This window comes from Miniopterus natalensis, chromosome 1, assembly GCF_054644295.1.
Source record: "Miniopterus natalensis isolate mMinNat1 chromosome 1, mMinNat1.hap1, whole genome shotgun sequence".
Lineage (NCBI taxonomy): Eukaryota > Metazoa > Chordata > Mammalia > Chiroptera > Miniopteridae > Miniopterus > Miniopterus natalensis.
Window position 1 is genome coordinate 58,284,649 of NC_142081.1, and position 19,808 is coordinate 58,304,456.

The 19,808-nt window shown below is 42.6% G+C and overlaps 1 protein-coding gene across 6 annotated transcripts in view; it reads right to left on the reverse strand.

Moving 5' to 3' along the window:
• Positions 1-19,808, reverse strand: part of CAPN3 (calpain 3) — a 47,796-nt gene that overhangs the window by 13,566 nt on the left and 14,422 nt on the right. For 3 of the 6 annotated variants that reach the window (XM_087822012.1, XM_016212297.2, XM_016212296.2), the window contains exons 2-8: positions 8,753-8,822; positions 6,710-6,828; positions 5,046-5,179; positions 4,162-4,330; positions 3,217-3,345; positions 2,033-2,116; positions 1,064-1,149 (exon numbers count right to left, since the gene is read on the reverse strand). In XM_087822012.1, coding sequence (XP_087678138.1) covers positions 1,064-1,149; positions 2,033-2,116; positions 3,217-3,345; positions 4,162-4,330; positions 5,046-5,179; positions 6,710-6,828; positions 8,753-8,822 — 791 coding nt within the window. Of the gene's footprint in view, positions 1-1,063; positions 1,150-2,032; positions 2,117-3,216; positions 3,346-4,161; positions 4,331-5,045; positions 5,180-6,709; positions 6,829-8,752; positions 8,823-16,203; positions 16,453-19,808 lie in introns of those variants that run through there. The other 3 variants (XM_087822023.1, XM_087822034.1, XM_016212298.2) reach the window with 3 other exon arrangements.

A 19,808-nucleotide genomic window follows, 5' to 3' on the forward strand; every position in this document is an offset into this window, starting at 1 on the left:
TCTCTCGAGGGAGGAATATCCCTAGTGCTCAGACCTGTGCCTGCTCTTCAGTAGGTGCTCAATAAATGCTTGCTAAGTAAGCAAATGGCTGAATAAACCGGTAATTACGGTGCCCTGGGATGAGAGGTTGTTGAGGTAAGCACTGGGGTTGAAGGGCACACGCAGCCTGGGCATGGTCCTCAGCTGCTGAGTCCTACTCTTCCCTCTTGGGATAACAGAGGGGCACACGGAGCAGCCCCCATTCCGTAAGGCAGCCAGTGGCTAGTGTGGGACCATAAAGGTCTGGACATGTTCTGGAGACTTTGTCATAAGTTTCCTATGTTTGTAAATTTTGCTGCCCCCAGTCTATTGCTCTCAGCGATAATCAGTAAAGCTCTTTCCAAGGGCTGTGTGCCTTTCTATGGGGACAGTGAGGGAGAGGAAATCTTAGGCTGGCTGAGTACTCTCCAGTCACAAACACATTTTCTCCTCCTGACAGCCACCAGGGAAGAGCCAATATTGTTCCCATTTTATAGATAAGGCAACGGACTCTGAGAAGGGGAGTCACTTGTCTAGTCTGGACCCCTGCATTAAGATGCCCCTCCTACCTGGACCTAACCCATGCTTCTAGAATCTTTCCTTTCCAACCAATGGCCATCAGCTAGCTCTCTGGCTCCCATGCTCTCCTGGCTAATCTCCTAGCCCTTTTCTGGAGCCTATATCCCCTCTTCTCTTCTATGGATCATTGGTTTTGAAGAGAATTTTATTTTATTTATTATCATTATTATTATTATTCCTCACCTGAGGATATGTCTTTATTGATTATTTTTTAGAGAGAGAGGGATGGGGGGGAGGAAACATCGATGTGAAAGAGAAACATCTATCGGTTGTCTCCTGTACGTGCCCTGACCGGGGATCAAACCCTTAACCTTTTGGTGTATGGACAACGCTCCAACCAAATGAGCCACCTGGCCGGGTGGAAGGTAATTTTAGACCAAGTATCTGTAGTACTCTGGTGGCTTTGTTCCCAACCCAGCCTTGCCCTAGGCCCTGTTGTTCCTACTCATAGGGTCCCCTCACCTACCCATCACTCCAGGAGCCGGTCCACTCCACCTGCCCCCAGGGGTTCCGCAGCCGCACCAACTTCACCTTCTCATCTTTGAACAGGGTCTTGGGCAAAAGAGAAAATGCTCTCACGCTCCGTTATGGAACCTTTATGGAAAGGGGGTCTTCTGTCTTGCTCTGAGGGCTGGGATAGGGATGGGGAGAGAATCCCGTACTGGGGCTGTCCTGCCTGGTCCTGGTCAAGGAGACTAACCAGAAGCTCCCTGTGGAATGGCAGGGTGAGGGGTCAGAACCTCAGGACTGAGTCCTCGGGAGTCAGAGCTTGGCCGTCACCTCACATCTTCTCAGAAGTGACTTCCCCAGTGAGCATCCGGCTCTTATGAGCTTTGGGGGAGGAGGCAGGGCATATACTGTAGGGTCCCACTAGCACATTATATATCTGTGTGAATTAGGAAAAACGCCCCTGTTGGCTGAGGAATTACAGACAAATGTCCCCTCTAGATGGACCAATCAGAAAAAGGTGCCCTGCCTCCAGTCCGCTGTGTGTGCTGCTCCAGATGATGGCCCCTCTCTGTCCTTCCCTGTGGCATAACCTGACTAAATATGCACAGTGAGTCAGACAAGGTTCCTGTCTCTGATGTGACCCAGTAAAGGCCAGATGTCCCGGAAAACAGGAAGCATGAGAAGCCGTGAAATCAACTTCATAAAACCAAAGTGATGTATATTTGTTCCTTGGAAATTTGGGGAAAATGGCTATCTTTGCACTAAAAAGAAAGATCAACTGAGCACCATCTTGTGGCAAGATTCACTTCTGTGAGTCCCAGTGGTCCCCTCCATCCCCAAGTTTTTGGCCTGAGCCTTGAGCAGATCCTCTGATTGGAGGCAAGCTCTGTAGCTACAAAGGGACACAGAAAGCTAAAGTCTGACTTCAGGAGCTTAACCCAAATAGCTCCTCAAGTTCCATCCCACAAAGCCCTGCCAGGCTCACCTCCTCCAGCCCAGTGACGGAGTAGGCATGTCCTTTGACTAGCCCACAGGCCATTCTTGTCTCATATTGAACCGGGACAATTGTCTGTGGAGCAAAAACCAGACAGCCTGTCAGGGGTTGGGAAGCAAAAGTTCTGCCACCTGAGACAGAGTTCATACTGGGTCATTTTCTGAGTTCTGTGGGGACGAGGGCTCCTCTACATCCTGAAAGTGTGCCTCTGGCTGTGAGAAGACTCTTAAATATTATAGGAGACACATTAAGAATATAAAGCTGCCCAGCCAGGTGTGGCTCAGAGGTTGAGCATCGACCTAGGATCCAGGAGATCACAGTTCGATTCCCAGTCAGGGCACATGCCCAGGTTGCGGGCTCGATCCCCAGTAGGGGGCGTGCAGGAGGCAGCTGATCAATGAGGACTCTCTCATCATTGATGTTTCTATCTCTCTCTCTCTCCCTCTCCCTTCCTCTCTCTAAAATCAAAAAGACATACTAAAAAAAAAAAAAAAATGTAAAGCTAACTAAAAACCACCACCACCAACAAACAACAAAAACCACACACCATGTTGCAAAGAGGTACATACAGTATGACAACATTAAAAAATAAAAATTCAGATTAAGTGTATACATAGAAAAAATCTTGGGAGGACATATACCAAATGTTAAGAGTTAGTGCCTTTCGATGGGGAAAGATGGGTTAATGTTTCTTCTGCTTTACTCTATGGCTCGGTGTTCTTCAGGGAGCATATATTCTGAACGTACTAGAATATAAGCTCTATGAGGGGAGAGACTTTGCTTTGTTCACTAGGATAGTGAACAAAGAGGAGAGAATTCTCTTTGTTTGCTAGAAAAGTAACTGACACCTCAATAAATATGTGTTGAATGAGTTAGAAGAGGAGAAACATTTCAAAATAAATGAAGTCTCTCTGGTATTTCTTCCTGTTCATTTGTTATCACAGAAATTGCCTGGACCACGGAGAAGGGGCTCCCATGGAGAATCCTTCCAAATCCTGTCTATCCCACCCTCTGGAGCCTAGGAGCGGGTAAGTTATTCCAACTCAGATCCTTGGAAGGCCCCAGGTGAGGACCCGTGTGTAAGGCACTGGCTACTGAGGGGAGTGCGAAACCAACAGGGCAGGGCCGTGCAGGTTGGAGGGATGGTCGTTCCTGACAACTGGAGGTGTACACACCCGCGTCGGTCTGTCATCGGAGCCTGTGGTGTTGAGCAGCGAGTTATCCATATTCCTCACCATCCGTGCTATCAAGTCCCCCATTTTCAGCCCAGAAGGAGAGGTTCCATAGGTCATGTTTGTGCCATCCTGGGGCCCCATGGGGAGGGCAGGGGCAGTCCAAGAGAAGGAGAGAGAACAAGCAAAAGAAGGTGATAAAAAAGGGGAGACAGAAGGAAGGGAGAGGACAGACAAAGGAAAAGAGGAGAGATAAACAGGATGAATGGAGTAAAGGTAGAGATAAGTGATACAGGAAGAAAATGTTCATCTCTGGGTGTTTCATGCTAGATGATCTGACAAGCTTTCCTATCCAGGCGAGTATTGGGAGAGGAAGGAACAGTAATTCAGCATGAGCCCCTTCCTCAGCAATGGAAGCACCAAGACTATTATACGTTGAGCAGCCTGCTGCAGGTGTGTCTCCTGAAACTCAGGAGGCCTGTCCAGTCTGCCATCTCCTTACCCTTGGCTCTGGTCTCAGTTTAAACCACTTCATTGCACTGAGAGGGGGACTGCAGGCTGAGCTGCTCCCAGATTACAACACAAAGCCCATGCCCCAAGTGAGAGATGTGATCAAAGCTCGATGACTGAGAGGCTTTCTTAGGGAGCCAGTGGACTCAGGTCCATAACCAAGTATCTGGCCAACTTAACAGGAGCATGCTGGGACTGAGCAGTTCCCACACTGACACAAGCCTCTGGATCTATTCCTAATATTCCAGCGCTATTGAAAATCCCCAGGAGCTCTTCTACCTTGAGAAATTCCCAGTTTTCAAAGTTGAGAGCTGGTTCCTGCTTCCTAAAACAAAACATTCACCCTGTCCCAGAGGAGAACCCTGTGATGCTAGTCATTGGGTAAGGCTTTCTGATATTTGGCTGCCCCCTGCCCTGCACCCCATACCCCAGACTTACATCAATGGAACAGCCCATGAGGGAGCCTCTCTCGATGGCTTTCTTCATGATCTTGTACATGTCTCTGGGAGCATCCTTGATCTCAAAAAACTCTGTCACCCCTCCTGTGAAGTCCTCCATGGCCTCTGTAGTGTTCCCGCCTTTCAGAGCTTCATAGGAACCATGGAGCCTTGGAGAAAGGATGAAGATCAGCCTGGGCCAGAGGGTCCCAGGAAACTACTGCCACCAGAACTTTACTCTCGGGTCCTGTTATGTTCTCTCATCAATCCTCCAACAACCCTGTAAGCTAATGGAGAGTTACTATGATTCCCTTTCTTCACAAAGGAGAAACTGAGCTCCAGAGGCTGAGTGACTCACCCAAGGCCACCAAGAGCCAGGGCACTGGGACCAGAAACAAGCTATTCCCACTTCCTGATAGTTCTCTTTCCATTATACCCTGAACCCTAAGTAGGGCTTCATTAAAGCCATCAGTAGCTGGGGTGGGGCTTCTAAGTTGAGGGGCAATATGGCTTTATTAATATACCCCCTCAGAGGTTGAGCCAAGCAAGACCTTGGGATCTGAGTTCCAGAAATATAATGCTTGGATTTAGGGCTTGTAACACCACCTCAAAGACAGAATTAAAGAGCTCATTCTGGGAAGCTAAAGCTAAAGATTTCCTACACGTGTCTTCATTTCTGTTCTTAAACATAGTGTTTTTAGTTAGAGCTGTTTCTGCCTGGACTTGATCTTCTCTGACTTTGGGGTCACAGTTGCACACACACACACAAAAACACGTGTGCACGCACAGATACACGTGCCTCCTCTCCTGAGTGAGGCCTCGGTGGATTTTGCAGCCCACCTCCTCATTTCTTGACTTGCTTCGCATTCAAAAGTGTTGCCTTACTTAGCATACGCCTTCTCCAGCAGAGCGCTCCAGAACTCATTGCGGTGGTTGGATTTGGTGAAAACCAGTTGATTGTTGTAGGTTGGCAGACAATCGTCAATAACCACGTCCACCCAGTCTCCATAGCGCCAGAACTGCACAGAAGCATCAGCACAGAGTCACATGCTCAGGTTACTATTGGAAAATGTGTCCCTACTCAACATTCCTTAGAGGTCTCTTTGATCCCAAAGCAGTCCAACTTCCTCAGCTCTGCATCTTGGTGCTTGTTCATACTATTCTAGGTCTGGGATGTGTGACTCTCTCTCTAACTGGACTGTGAGCTCCTTGAGGGCAGGAAGTGAGTTATAAACCACTTTGTCTTTTCCACAGAGTCCAGCCCAGGACTCGGGATAGTAGGTGCTTCATGAATATCTGAGGACTTGAATTTTTATTCTCCAGCTCAGTAGGTCTAGGGTGGGGCCTAGGTATTAGTGTCTAGGTATCTCAGCTGATTCTAATATGCAGCCAGGGTTGAGAGCTACTGGTCTAGGTGAAGGTAATGTATTGATTTATGCATTTCTTGATGACAAAAAAGGTAGAAATTGCTGTCGAAAATGAGGATTGACGTGGAAGAGAACGTGCCCAGAACATACTATGACCAAAGCAGGAAAATTGTCCAACAATTGCAATTCTGGATGTTGTTCTTTTTTGAACAACTCAGTTTTAACTGAAGAAAGTCAGATGTAGTTTAATTTTCTTCTAATGATGTATTTTCCCCTTGTTGACAAGAGGTAAAAAAATCTATCTTGTCTTTGTATTTATGTCCCTTTAGATACCATACCCTTTAAATATCAGAGAGAAACTAGCAGCTTGACAGCACAGGGGAGAAATAAAGTTGAGGGCCTGTCTGCCTTACCCAGTGCTCGGATGGTAGCAGGATGCTAACTCTGAACCTGAAGAGAAGACCTTTCTGAGGTCTTCAGTCCTGAGGTACAGGATCAGCAGTTACATCAACTGATGGTTTGGGTCATTCCCAAGACATTTGGAGCCTTTGGGGCTGGAGATGGATGGATGCTTCAGAACCCTAGTATCTGCTAGATCCCCACATGTGGAACTCACTCAGTGGGGGACCAGCACAGGGATTTGGCTCTATGCCAGGGCAAGTTGGATCCAGAAAATGTCCAAAGGCTGAATTGAGTTTAGAACTAAGAAACCTAGTCCCCAGATTAACCAGACTTTCCTTCCTGAGTCTAGAAGAGACCAGTGATAGACTTGGTATAGACCTGCCTTAAATGGAAACAAGGTAACAGGAGCCACAGTTATGGACAGCGTTTCCTTTACAACCTAAAGGGCCCTATGGATTCCCATGCTAATATCTCAGGGACCTACTTGAGAAGGACTGTGGGTAATAACACAGCAGCCAGCCAACTGGAGAGGCAAAAATAGACCTACAGGCCAGCAAACAGGATGTGTTCCTGCTTTTCTGGGGCATAGCAGAAGGTGTGTGCGGGGGACTGTGAGGGGCAGAAATAAACAACTGCTTCCTCACAGGCTGAGGACTTAAGGGGATCACTGCCCTCAGCCATGGCTTGGAGGGTGGGTAGAACCTTTCTGGAGCCACTGGGAAGTCAAAGCCAGGAGGCCAGTGGTGAGTGAATGGCAGCTGGACACTCCCTTGACCTCACCTGGAAGTGGAAGATCCCCGCATAGTTTTCGATGAAACTCTGATCATGGGGTATGACTCGGAAAAGCAGGTGCTCGTGGAGGGTCAGACAAGCAATGGCTGCGAGAAACCAGCAGTCCCCTGTAAGCAGACACGTGGCACAGGTCAAAGGAGGGGCCTGTACCTCCAGGCAAGAAAGAGACCCAATCCCAGTTGCTCCACTTCTCTGAGAGCAGAGTTTAAGTGGTGCTCACTGTCCTACCTCCAGATCTGACCTTACAGAGGTGCCAGTCAGGGAAGGAGTTTGACAGCAGTCCCTTAACCATGCGACCAACAGGGTAACTTACACCCTCCTGAGTGGTTTTCCATCTGCAATGCAACCTCATTTCCTTTTTGGACCTCAGTGGAAGCAGAGCAGTGGGTCATAACTGGGTCGTTCTTCATAAGGCCTGTAGGAAATCCGCCTGCCCCACATCTTTGCAAGGTGAGTCCATTTCCCCTTCTGGCCTCAGTGGAGACTGAGCATCTGAGTCACCAGTCAAGAGGGTTTGTGTTATAAGAAGTCATTAGGCAGCTGCTCTGGAACAGTCTGCAGGGGGCACTAAGACATTGCTGGCAATGGAATGAGATGGGGACATTTTCTTATTCCCTGAACTTCCTTTCTGGCAGAGTAGTTAGAGGCGATAGTGAGTGAGTGAGTGAGTGAGTGAGTGAGTGTGTGTGTGTGTGTGTGTGTGTGTGTGTGTGTGTGTGTGAGAGAGGGAGAGAGAGAGAGAGATGTGGGGGGAGAGAGTGCTCAAGGGGCACTCCTGGTGCGTTGACAGTCACAGAACTGCCTTCTAGGAGGATGGGTTAAGTTATGCAAGGCCTTTATTTTGCTGTGTGGGATGTGATAGCAACTTTGAGACAGCCCCTCCCCCTGGTGCCCCCTGAAGCAGCCAGGCTTTCCGTTGGAACAGGGAATTGGGTAGAAGGCCCAGGTTACTAGCTTGCCCAGGGCTCTGCAGGGACAGGAACCTAGCTACCAAAACCTCCTCAACCTCTCCTTCTGGGGCCAAATTAGTCCTATTCCTTACATTTGGTTGGTGCCCTTTATCCTCAAGTTTTAAACTGTATCTGTGGATATTCTCCCAACTTTACTTCACAGAGCTTCCCTGTGGTCGGCACCAGAGGTGACACCGCCTGAACAAGAGGCAGAGAGAGGGGGCGGTCTGATGGGGTAGCCAAGCTAACTAGCCAGTCAGAAAACTGGATAATCATCCACAGGGCAAATGTTGTCTTTGTTGAAAGACCTTTAATTTTTAATTAAAAAAAAAAGATTTTAGAGAGAGAGGAAGAGAGAACCAGAGAAAGAAAGAGAGAGACATCAATTTGTTGTTCCACTTATTTATGTATTTGTTTAGCTCTTTCTTGTATGTGCCCTGACCGGAGATCAAACCCACAACCTTGGAGTATAGGGGTGACGCTCTAACCAACTGAGCTACCCAGCCAGGCTGAAAGACTCTTAATATGGAACTATTGTTCTGGGGCAATTTAAACAGGAGTGTGAGTTACAAGCCCCCTTTTTGGTACTGTGTTTTGTGTGTACATATAGATTCTATGTGCCCAAGGGACATGCTTGGTATACAGATAGTTTCAAAGCTGCCTTTTTTTTTTTTTTTTAAGTGTATTTTATTTATTTTTTAAAATTTATTTTATTGTGGAAAGTATTACAGCTGTCCTCCATTTTCCCCCCTTCCCCATCTCCACCCCTCCCCATCAGAGTTATCTTTTAAGGAAGCTAAAAACAGTCAAAAGCAGGGCTTTGTCTTGCTGAGTGGAGTGTGTGACCGTCCTTCAGACTCTAGAGGGGAGGCTGTGGAATGAGGTCTACCTCCTGGGACACTCGGCTAAAACTAATGAGAAATGTGGGAGGAACAGAAATTAAATGAAGCAATCATCAGCACATAAAGTAATGTTATGAAAACAAAAGCAGATTATTGCCCCTTTATTCCCTGTAAAGGGATCACACCTTTTAACCCCTCCTTGATTGTTTAGCTGGATATAACCCGAGGGACTTTCCTACCTAATTCTCCTTGACAGATGTCAGTTCTATTGGCTCCACCAATGATAAATCGAGGGTTCTCGCAAATTTCCTGTGAAACAAAAGGAAAGAATGACAGTAGTAGTAGCTATTATTTATTAAGGTCCATTGTGTAGTACTGGCATTGTGTATCAGGAGTATTACACACACCACTCGTTTAAGCATCTAAAAACGTCTCGTGAATTGGATACCATCATCCTTATTTTTTAGGTAAGGAAACCAAGGTTCAGAGATGTTAAGAAACTTGCCTAAGGACACACAGCCAGTAAGTGGTAGAAGCCAAAAGCATGCCTCCTTTTCCCATTGTTCCGCTCTGCTCTCTCACCCTGACATACTGTCTTACTAAGGATGTACCCTCAGAGGGCAGTGTTTTTACTGTCACAGCTTTGGCAAAGGGATAACAGAAAGCATGGCTGGTTTTTTTTGTTTTTTCGATGACAGGAAAAGAGATCCAGGAGGGAAAATAAGGATCTTTCTCCCAAGATGTGGTAACAGATATTTAGTCAGCGTGTATGTTCCAGGTCCACAGAACTTGAGAAATGGGGAGAGCAGAGAGTGAATCTGGTGTGTGGCTTGCAAGTCTTCCCTTCTGTTGGAGGGTGCATTTCTTTATTTAAACTAACCCAACACACCAGATGTGGCTCAGTGGTTGAGCATTAACCTAGGATCCAGGAGATCGCAGTTGGATTCCCAGTTAGGGCACATGCCGGGGTTGTGGGCTCGATCCCCAGCAGGGGGCATGCAGGAGGCAGCTGGTCAATGATTTTCTGTCATCATTGATGTTTCAACTCTCTCCCTCTCCCTTCCTCTCTCTGAAGTCAATAAAGATATATTTTTAAAAAAAGAGCCAAAATTTAAGAAAAGATAATTTTAAAAAGCAATCTGTAACAGCTGAAAACAATGTGAAGCAAAAGAACCCAACTGCATATCAAGTTGATGACATGACTACACACATAAAAAAAGTGAGTTTAAGTGACTTAATTAAAATGTAGCATTTTGGCTGTTTATCCATTTTGGGTTATATCCTAAGGTCAAAAACCAAAACCATAACAATATAAACCATAAGAAATAATAATTATATTGTTATTATTTTAAAACTTTGATATGTATATTGTTATTAGGAACCAAGGTGTTTTTTTTTCAGTGTAAAAGAAAATATGTAAAATTATAAAACTGAATAACTTAAGTAACAACCCTGAAGTGTTAAAGTTGAATTGAATATATAACTCATGATTTATTTTTGTCTCTTTAAAAAACATTTCCTATCTCTCTTCACTAAAACCAACCAAACAAACAAAGAAACAAAACAACTAGAAGCAATAACAGTCTGGTAGTAAAGAGGACATCAACATCACAATTGTAGTTTTTAAAAACCACTAATAAAATGTAAAATTCATTATTCCAAACAAGGCTCTGTCCTCTTAAAAAACAAAGAAGCCGCCCAGCCGGGAGTGGCTCAGAGGTTGAGCGTCGACCTAGGATTCAGGCGATCGGGGTTCAATTCCCAGTCAGGGCACATGCCCGGGTTGCGGGCTAGGAAACCGATCAATGACTCTCTCATCATTGATGTTTCTGCCTCTCTCTCTTTCCCTCCTTTCCTCTCTCTGAAATCAATAAAGATGTGTTAAAAAAAAAAATAATAATAAATCCCAAAGAATTAAAAACAAACAAACACAAAAACAAACAAAAAACACAAAGAAGCCAATTAAGGTATAGTGGACATATGTTATTTTTATCTCCCCAGTGTTTTGTCTGTTTGAAATACATTCCCCCTTCTCTTGGGATTATATCTCAATTTTCCACTGGGGAGCAACCCCAGTGTCAGCCCATGTTATTTTGATGAGTCCCCCCCTTCCCTCATTTCCACATGTATAATAGGGGCAGTTAGAGTGAGAGTGATTGGTTCAGGATGGGCACTTGACCAAATCTGGCCCAATGAGATATGGACCAAGACTTTTGTTGTAACTATTGAGAAAGAAAAAAAAAATCCATCCTTCTGCTGGAGTTGCTCAACTGGTTAGTCTGAAGCTGCTGGTGGCAGCTTTGCCCCACTATGAAGTTAATCTACTTGAGAATAAAGCCAACCCAGGAAACAGATGGGGAAGTGGAGGTCAGAGGAGGGAGGTGAAAGATGATAGATGATAGATAGATAGATAGACAGACAGACAGACAGACAGACAGACAGACAGACAGACAGACAGACAGACAGACAGACAGACAGATAGATAGATAGATAGATAGATAGATAGATAGATAGATAGATAGATAGATAGATAGATATTGGGGACTATATCTTGACGACATGGTTTGAGGGCTGAATTCAGTGTCTATACCCAACATCACCCTTAAATATTCAAGTTATATGCGCTTTCTTGGCCTAAGCTAGTTTGAGTTGGGCCTCTGTTATTTGCCAGCTGAGACACTTGACTACTGTAGGTTCTGCCCGTGTTATAAGGAATATATTATAGAGTGACTCAAACACTGGATTTTTAGCTATGTCTTTTAGCTGTCACAGGTGCAGCTTCTTCTCTTTGGGTCTATAAGTTCAGAAGCACCCCTCATCCTCCTACCTCCTACCAATTCCAGGGCTGACTGCTTGGAAATGCAGCAGCAGCTACACTGATATCTAGTCTGTTTGGAGGCCCAGGTTTTTGAAGGGAGTGGACATTGTTTTACAGTAGTAGAGATTCCCTAATAAGCCACATTTACCCTCAACTGTACCTCAGCTGAATTCACCAAACATTAACTGAGTCCTCAAGTATGTAGAGAACCAGGGGAATTAGGATCCAATAAAAATGGGATATCATATCTTTCTGTCCTTTAGCTAACCCACAGCCTAGTAACCCTCAATTGCCCTCATAAGAGATGCTGTTTGGTGAGGGTCAGTTACCAAGTTTGTTGAGTGTTAATTCATCAAAAATCTCTGATTAGCTTAGATACCCTCTCCCTACCATCTACTTATCCCTCTCTCCTTACTTATAAACATTGCATAAATATCCCCTAGAGTGTGGAGACCTGTTTGTGTTGGTTGGTATGAATAGAGGGTAAGTGGTCCCAGCTCTGTCATTTTAGCTTGAGTACCTAAGCTACTAGTGGACCTCTAGCTACCCCTTTGGCTATAATCTAACCTGAAGACTGGATCTGCCAATGATGGGTTCCCAGCAATAAACAACAGATTACCATTTCCTCTGTTCTTGAGAACTGTGGTTTGCATAGTGTCTCCAAACTTTTTAAAAAATATCTCCATCATTAATATTTTGAAAATGCAACCCTAGGTAAATATTCTTATTAGTTTTAAATTATATTAATGAATATTGTCCTAACATATAATGTACATTATAAAATAAACAAAAACATACATTTAAAAGGATGGGCTATAATAAATATATGTAAGGGACTTCTGGCCAAGAACTTTCCAAAATTAGTGACAGTTACCAAACCACAGATCCATGAAGCCCAAAGAGCATCAAGCAGAGTAAATATCAGTAAAACAAAACAAAACAAAACTACATTTAGGCATATCATATTCAAACTGCAGATAATCAAAGACAAAGAAAAAAATCTTAAAAAGAATCCAAGAGGGGGAAAAATAGCTTTCCTATAGAGGAACAAAGATAAAAATTACAGCATACTTCTCTTCAGATCCTATGCAAGCAAAGAAGATTGGATTGATATATTTACATTGATAAAAGAATAACCCACCAACCTAGAACTCTATATGCAGAGTGATTACCATTCATAACTAAAGGAGAAGTAAACTCTCAGACAAATAAAATCAGAGGCAATTCATTGCTAGCAGATTTGCCTTGCAAAAAAATGTTAAAAGAAGTCCTTCAGGGAGAAAGAAAATGACATAGGTCAGAAACCTGGATCTACATAAAGAAAAGAAGAGCATCAGAGGAGGAATAAATTCAGGTAAAATAAAACTTTTACTTTTTTATTCTTTAAAAAATTTTTTTAATATATCTTTACTGATTTCAGAGAGAGGAAGGGAGAGGGAGAGGAAGAGATAGAAACATCAAGGATGAGAGAGTCATCATTGATTGGCTGCCTCCTGTACACCCCCGACTGGGAACTGAGCCCACAATCCAGGCATGTGCCCTGACCGGGAATTGAACCCCGATGCTCAACTGCTGAGCCATGCTACTTTTTTATTCTTAATCTAAAAATAACTTTGTTTAAAGTAATAACAATAACAACAGTGTTGAGTAATTGTAACATATGGATAAGTGAAATGAATGACAATAATGTCATAAGGGAAGGAAGTGACGAATGGGAATTTTCTATTATAAGGTACTAGACTACACATATAATGGTATAGTGTTATTTGAAGATGAAATTGGATTAGTTGTATATTGGAAACTCTAATCATTAAGATTTTTTAAAAAAAGACGTATAATTGATATACTTAAGAGAGGAGATAAAATGGAATCATAAAGAATACTCCATTAAAACCAGGGAAGGCAGGAAAGGAGAGAAACAAAAAACAGTTGCAGCAAATAGAAAACAGTTACAAACATGGTAGATATTAATCCAACTATATGATAATAACTTAAATGTTAATGGTTTAAATACACCAATTAAAAGATAAAATTTTTTCTCTAAAAAATTCACTTTAAATACAAAGATTCAGATAGCTAGAGAGGGATATACCATGGTAACACTAATCAAAAGAAAGCTGGGCCCAGCTGGTGTGGCTCAGTGGCTGAGCGTCGACCTATGAACCAGGAGGTCATGGCTCAATTCCCGGTCAGGGCCATGCTTGGGTTTTGGGTTCGATCTCCAGTAGGGGGAATGCAGGAGGCAGCCGATCAGTGACTCTCTTTCATCATTGATGTTTCTATCTCTCTCTCCCTCTACCTTCCTCTCTCCGAAATCAATAAAAACATATTTTAGAAAAAGAAATCTGGAGTATTAATTTCAGATAAAGCATATTTTATAACAAGAAAAACTATCAGAGATAAAGAGATGCACTACATAATGATAAAGGAGTCATTTCTCTAACAAAACATACAGCCTTAAATGTGGGTACATGTAACAACAGAGTGTTAAAGGACATGAAGCGAAAAGTGATATTTCTGAAAAGAGAAATAGATGAATCTAGTATTATATTTGGAGACCTTAATACCCTTCTTTCAGTAATTATAGAGTAAGCACGCAGAAAATCATTAAGGATATAGTTGACCTTATCCTTAATGATTTTCTGCACTATCAATCAGCTTGATCTAATTGACATTTATAGAACACTCCATTCAACAACAGCAGAATACACTTTCAAGATCACATGGGAGAATAGACCACATTTTGGGCCATAAATCACACTTCAACAAATTTAGAAGACTAGAACTCATACTAAGTATATTCTCAGATCACAGTGGAATAAAACTAGAAATCAATAAGGTAACTGCAAAATCTCAAAATATTTAGAAATTAAACAACACACTTCTAAATAACAAATGGGTCAAAGAAGAAGTTTCAAGAAATTTCTTTGTCTATCAGCTGAGAGGGACAATGGCAATGACACCCCAGAAGTGATGAGCACACCTAGCACTCTGATCATGGTTTCTAATACTGTTTTCCAATAAGAGGTACCAGGGCTCCATAGAGAAATGATTGATTCTAGGGCTGTGAAAGAAAATGCATAAAATGAGCCTGGAGCATCTTATAGCTTCAGAAAGTAAGAAAGTATTCAAAGAAAAAAACAAAAAACCTCACAACAATAAGGATATGTCAAAGGGACAGGAGTCCACTGAAAGAACTCCCAATGGCTAAAGCTAAAACAATCAGAGCAAGAAAATAAAGTAATAGTTGATTACAATACAGAATACAAAATAAATATTTACAAATCCACATTAAAATAAATAAGTGATTCAATAAATAAATAAATGGAGAAAATAGACAAAGTTCCCATGCAGAATTCTCAATACTTTATGTAGATAAAGGGAGGTAGAATGTAACTCCCACTCCTTGAGTGTGCGCTATGTTTAGTGACATTCTTCCAAAGAGTGCATTATGAAAAAATGAAAAAAAGGAACTTTATAGTAGGGAAAAACCACCAACATTGCTTCAGCCAGTTATCAAGGTCAACAATGATAAGACATGTTGATAGTCTATACAATGTGATGAAAACGGCACTTTACCTCTGTGGTCTTCCTCCCAAAAAGCCATCAGCCCAGCTTAATTAGGAGAAAACCAGCAGAAAAATGCCAGTTGTGGAATATTATACAAAATACCTGCTCCGTACTCAAAACTGTGACGATCATCAAAAACAAGAAAAAAAATCCGAGAAACTGTCACAGCCAGCAGAGGCTAAGGAGACAATACTAAATGCAATGTCACATCCTATGTGGAACCATGGAACAGAAAAAGGATATTAGGTATAAAACAAGGAAATCTGAATAAAGTATGGAGTTACTTCAGGTAATAATAATGTTTCAATTTTGGTTAATTAATTGTAGCAAATGTACCAGAGTAGTATAAAATATTCATAATAGGGAAAGCTGAATGCAAAGTGTATAGGAACTCTGTACTAGCTTCACAAGTTTTCTGCAAACCTAAAACTTTCTAAAATGGAAAGTTTATTTAAAAAACAACTACTTCAGATATTTTTTTCATACACTCCAATGGATCACCTTTGCAGACCCCCTGGGTTGCACATGCCCCACCTTGGAGCCCACTGCTTTAGAAGGTTCCTTGCCTGCTCTAAATGCAGTGAACCCTTTTAGGGTGATGAGTGCCTCCATGCAGGGAGAGGCCCTGGTCCTGCATATCCCCAACTACTTTTACCTATCCAGCAGAAACAAACTGGCTCCTCATTGGCACAGTAAGGTATCCTTGAGCAAACAGATTCACCCTGCAAGGAATCTGGCTGGTCAGCATGGACCTTTCTGTCTAAACAGAAGTGACACGTCACTAATAATCCAGCCTTACATGAAAGGTCCAAAAGGCATGTCTCCAGTCTCCTGCAGCCTCCTATTTCTTTTTTAATTATTCTTTATTTTTTAATTAAAAAATTTTTATTTCTATTTTTTATGTTTTTAAATGATCTTTATTAGCCTCCTATTTCTTAACTGTTAACCATCTTCCACAGAACTCTCCTTGAAACTGTTAGTATTCTTAACCCCACTTCCCCATCCCCAGAATACCTGCTCCCAAAAAGAGACATGAGAGTCAATTATATTTACTATTTTACAGTAAATTTAAATCCATGCATTAGTTTTCTTAAAAATACTTACAGTCTCAGGGACCTATAAAATATTATAATCATTTCTAATTCAGACATAGATAATAGCATCAGTTTCAGGAGGAAGCAGGAAGGCATTTTGAGGGCACATGAGTGGGAAACTTAAGCCACTTGCTCAGAGTAGGGATCCATGGCCTCAGGCTCTGGAACACTTGACCTCCTGTCCCCAGGAGCTGTCTCCCATCCCTACCTTTGGCCTTTTCCATGTGATGGCTTTCATCTTGGTTTTTTGGCTCAGCTCATGGGAGCCCAGGGCCTGAACACTGGCTGGGAACATATGGTCTTCAAAGAGGCACTTCTGAGCCAGGCACCATTGTTTGAGAACGACAAAATCTTGCCCCTCAAACTTGAGGGGCTGTGTGACAGTGCCCTCTCCATTTCTCCTGTCCCTCTCCCTGATCACACGATCACAGAAGAATCCTGGCAGCATGTAGGGCATGGTGACTCTCAGGGAGTGGAGCTGGGCCTTCACTGTGACCTCTGTCCCACTGCGCCCTCAGTCCAGGCCTAATCCTCTCCTGAATGGGTTGGAGCCTATATAGCTCCTCCACCCTCAGCATCTCGATGCAAATGAACACAGCCCAGAGGCCGGGATCAGAGTCAGCAGCTTTGGCTGGAGGCCCCTGAGCCCACGGTCAAGGGGCAACACCATTCCAGTCAGAGAGCCAGAAAGGGGAGCGAGCGAGCCAGGGACAGCCCTGGGACAGACTACAATGGCCTGTAGACATTTAGGGTACCTCCATCAGCCTTGCTGGGATTCTTTCATTGAAAAGAGAAAATATAATTACAGAGAGGCTTACCCTGCCTCAGCAAATGGCATTCATGCCTTTGACCCTGGTGGCCAGTGGGAGATAGCATGGGGCCTTTAAAACATGCCGTATACACTAATCCTATACTGGCTGCTGAATGCATGGAAGGAATCTGCTCCACGCTATTGTCTGAGGCTCATGAAGCCTTCATTCTCCTGATGTCCCTGCCTCATCCCCCCAAAGACCTTGACTGGCCATTTAGGGACTCTAATCTGCTAGAGGGACCAAGAGGGTAGGTGACTCAACCTCAAACGAAAGTCCCCATTAGAGTGGGCCCCAGTGGCAGTGAACAGACACCCACAGTTGCAGGTTCAGGACCTATGAGGCAGAGAATACGATGGGTGGGGAAGGAGGATAGTGTGTGTCAGAATTATGTTCTCAAGAAAGTTCAGCCTTTTCAGTTTCACCACGCATCAGGGGGCAACTCCGATGTGAGAGCAGGGAGCTGATGTGGTGGAACCTCAGGTCTGGCAACTGCCCTCTAGGAGGATGCTGTCTCCTCACCCACTCATTGACTCCTGTTGGCCAGCCTGTGATTTTGCAATTTAAATAAGCACAGCAGGAGATTCTTATGTCCACCAGAGTCTGAAACCATGATTTTAGCTTTACAGGGTACTATACTAGCTCAAAAAGGCTGAATTTTCTTGGAAACATTCCTAAAAAAATTTTTTTTTTGTTTACTGATTTTAGAGAGAGGGGAAGAGAGAGAGAGGAACACCAATTTTGCAGTTCCACTTATTTATGAATTCATTGGTTGATTCTTGTATGCTCCCTGATTGGGGATCGAACCTGCAACCTTGGCATATAGGGACAACGCTCCAGCTGAGCTATTCACATTTTAGGTTGAAAACCAGTTTCCTTCAGGATTTTTAAGGCTTTGCTTCATTGCTCCTAGTATCTGGCATTGTTGAGAAGCAATTTTGAACATTCCTTTGTATGTGACCGGTCTTTTCCCTCTGAAAGCTTTCAGGGTTTTCTCCCTTCCTACCCTCCCCAATTCCAAAGCCACATTAATGTGCCTTGGAATGAGTTTATTTTTAGATTATTTGTGCTGAGCACTCAGTGACTCCTTTCAATATAAAGACTTTAGTCCTTAGTTCTGGGATATTCTAGTATTATCTTTGACATTTCTCTCCCTTTCAATTGGAACTCCTAAAAATCAGATGTTAAGCTACCACTAATTTTATTGTATTTTTCTATATTTTTTGTTCTACATTATAGATTTATTTGATTTTATATTTTAACCTAGCTATTGAAATTTAAATTCCAGCTATTAGTTTTCTAGCTTTTTGTTATGAAAATTTTCAAACTCACAGGAAAGTTTAAAGAACAGACACCCATATAGCCTAAATCTAGATACAATTGTTAGCATTTTGCCATCTTTGTTTTTACCTATCTATATGTGTACATATAAATTTTTCCCTGAAACATTTGAAAGAATGTTGTAGGTATCACATTTCACACCTAAATACTTAGCAGGTACTTGTCCTTAGCAGGTACCTCCCAAAGGATAAGAACACTTTCCAACTGACCTTAATGCCATTATCACTAAGAAAATGAACTATTATTCTCTAATTTATCCAAGATCCAAACTCATATACTAATTTCTTAATTTGTTCCCCAAATGTCTTTTATAGCTGCTTTTATTTTTGAACCATTCAATTAGGGTTCACACATTGAAATTTAATAATTTGATAATTGGACTGGGTGATGTTGATGTGAGAATTGGTGAACTAGAAGCTAGATCAGAAGAAGCCACTTAGAACACCACACAGAGAATCAAGAAGATGGGACACTTAAAAAAAAAAAAAAAAAAAAGAAGAAAAATAAAAGGTTAATGTACATGTGAGATAAGCAAGGTATGTTCAGCACATAGCTAATTGGAGTCCTAGAAGAAGATAATAGAAAACATGGGAAGAGTTAATATTCCAAGGGATTGTCCACAGCTGATCAATGAGTACAACTCTTAGAATTGGGAATCCTAATGAATCCTAAGCAGGAAAGATATAAAGCAATATATGTTCAGACATAACATAGTGATATTGCAGAATGCTCCAGACAGACAGAAGATCTTAAAAGCAGTCAGAGAGAAAAGGCATATGGCCTATTACTCTGATTTCAACAACAGAGTAAGGCAGGAGATGGTACCGAGAATCAACCTAGGGCTGATTACTCAGAGTGAGAGCAAATTTTGTACAAATAAAAAATCAAGAATGCTTACTACAAATAGACCCTCACTAAAGGAACTTATGGACAAGGTACTTTAGGAAAAAGTAAATTTATTCTAGAAGTAAAAGTCAAGGACTCAAGAAGGAACAGTAAACAAAGAAATTGGTGAATGTGTGTAAATCTAAAAAGATATTGACTGTGTTAAACATTATATTATTTTCTAATTTTTAAGGTTGAAAAATGAAGATAGAGCTAAAATCCTGAAAAGGATATTAGTTAGGTGAGGAGTACTTGAGATTAAAGTACTATATGGTCCTCATATTGTTTATGAGGAAAATAAAACTACTGACCAATTTCAGGCTTTATCAAGATAATAGGTATGTTAACAATTCAGGGCAACTACAGAAAAAACAGAAATAGTCTATAACTTCCAAACTAGTAGGAAGAAAAAAAGGAGAGAAAACACTTTTAATCAATTTTTTAAAATGGGCATAAAGAGGAAAAAAGGAGCATTTAAAAAGCAATACAGAGAAACAAGATGGTGGTGTAGGTACCAGCTGCACCCGCCGCCTCCCGCAACCACATCAAAATTACAACTGAAATACAGAACCACCAGCACTCAGAGCCTCCTGAAATCTGGCTGAACAGAAGCCCTACAACCAGGGAACTGAAGAGGCACCAAGACCTGGAGGAGGGGCGGAAACATGAGCGGATCAGGGCTGAATCTTGGAGACCCAGCCACGGGCCCACACTCGGTGCCGCGGGATAAACCCGGGAGGGAATCTCGGTGGCAGGGGTTTCCCAGAGGGGTCCCAGC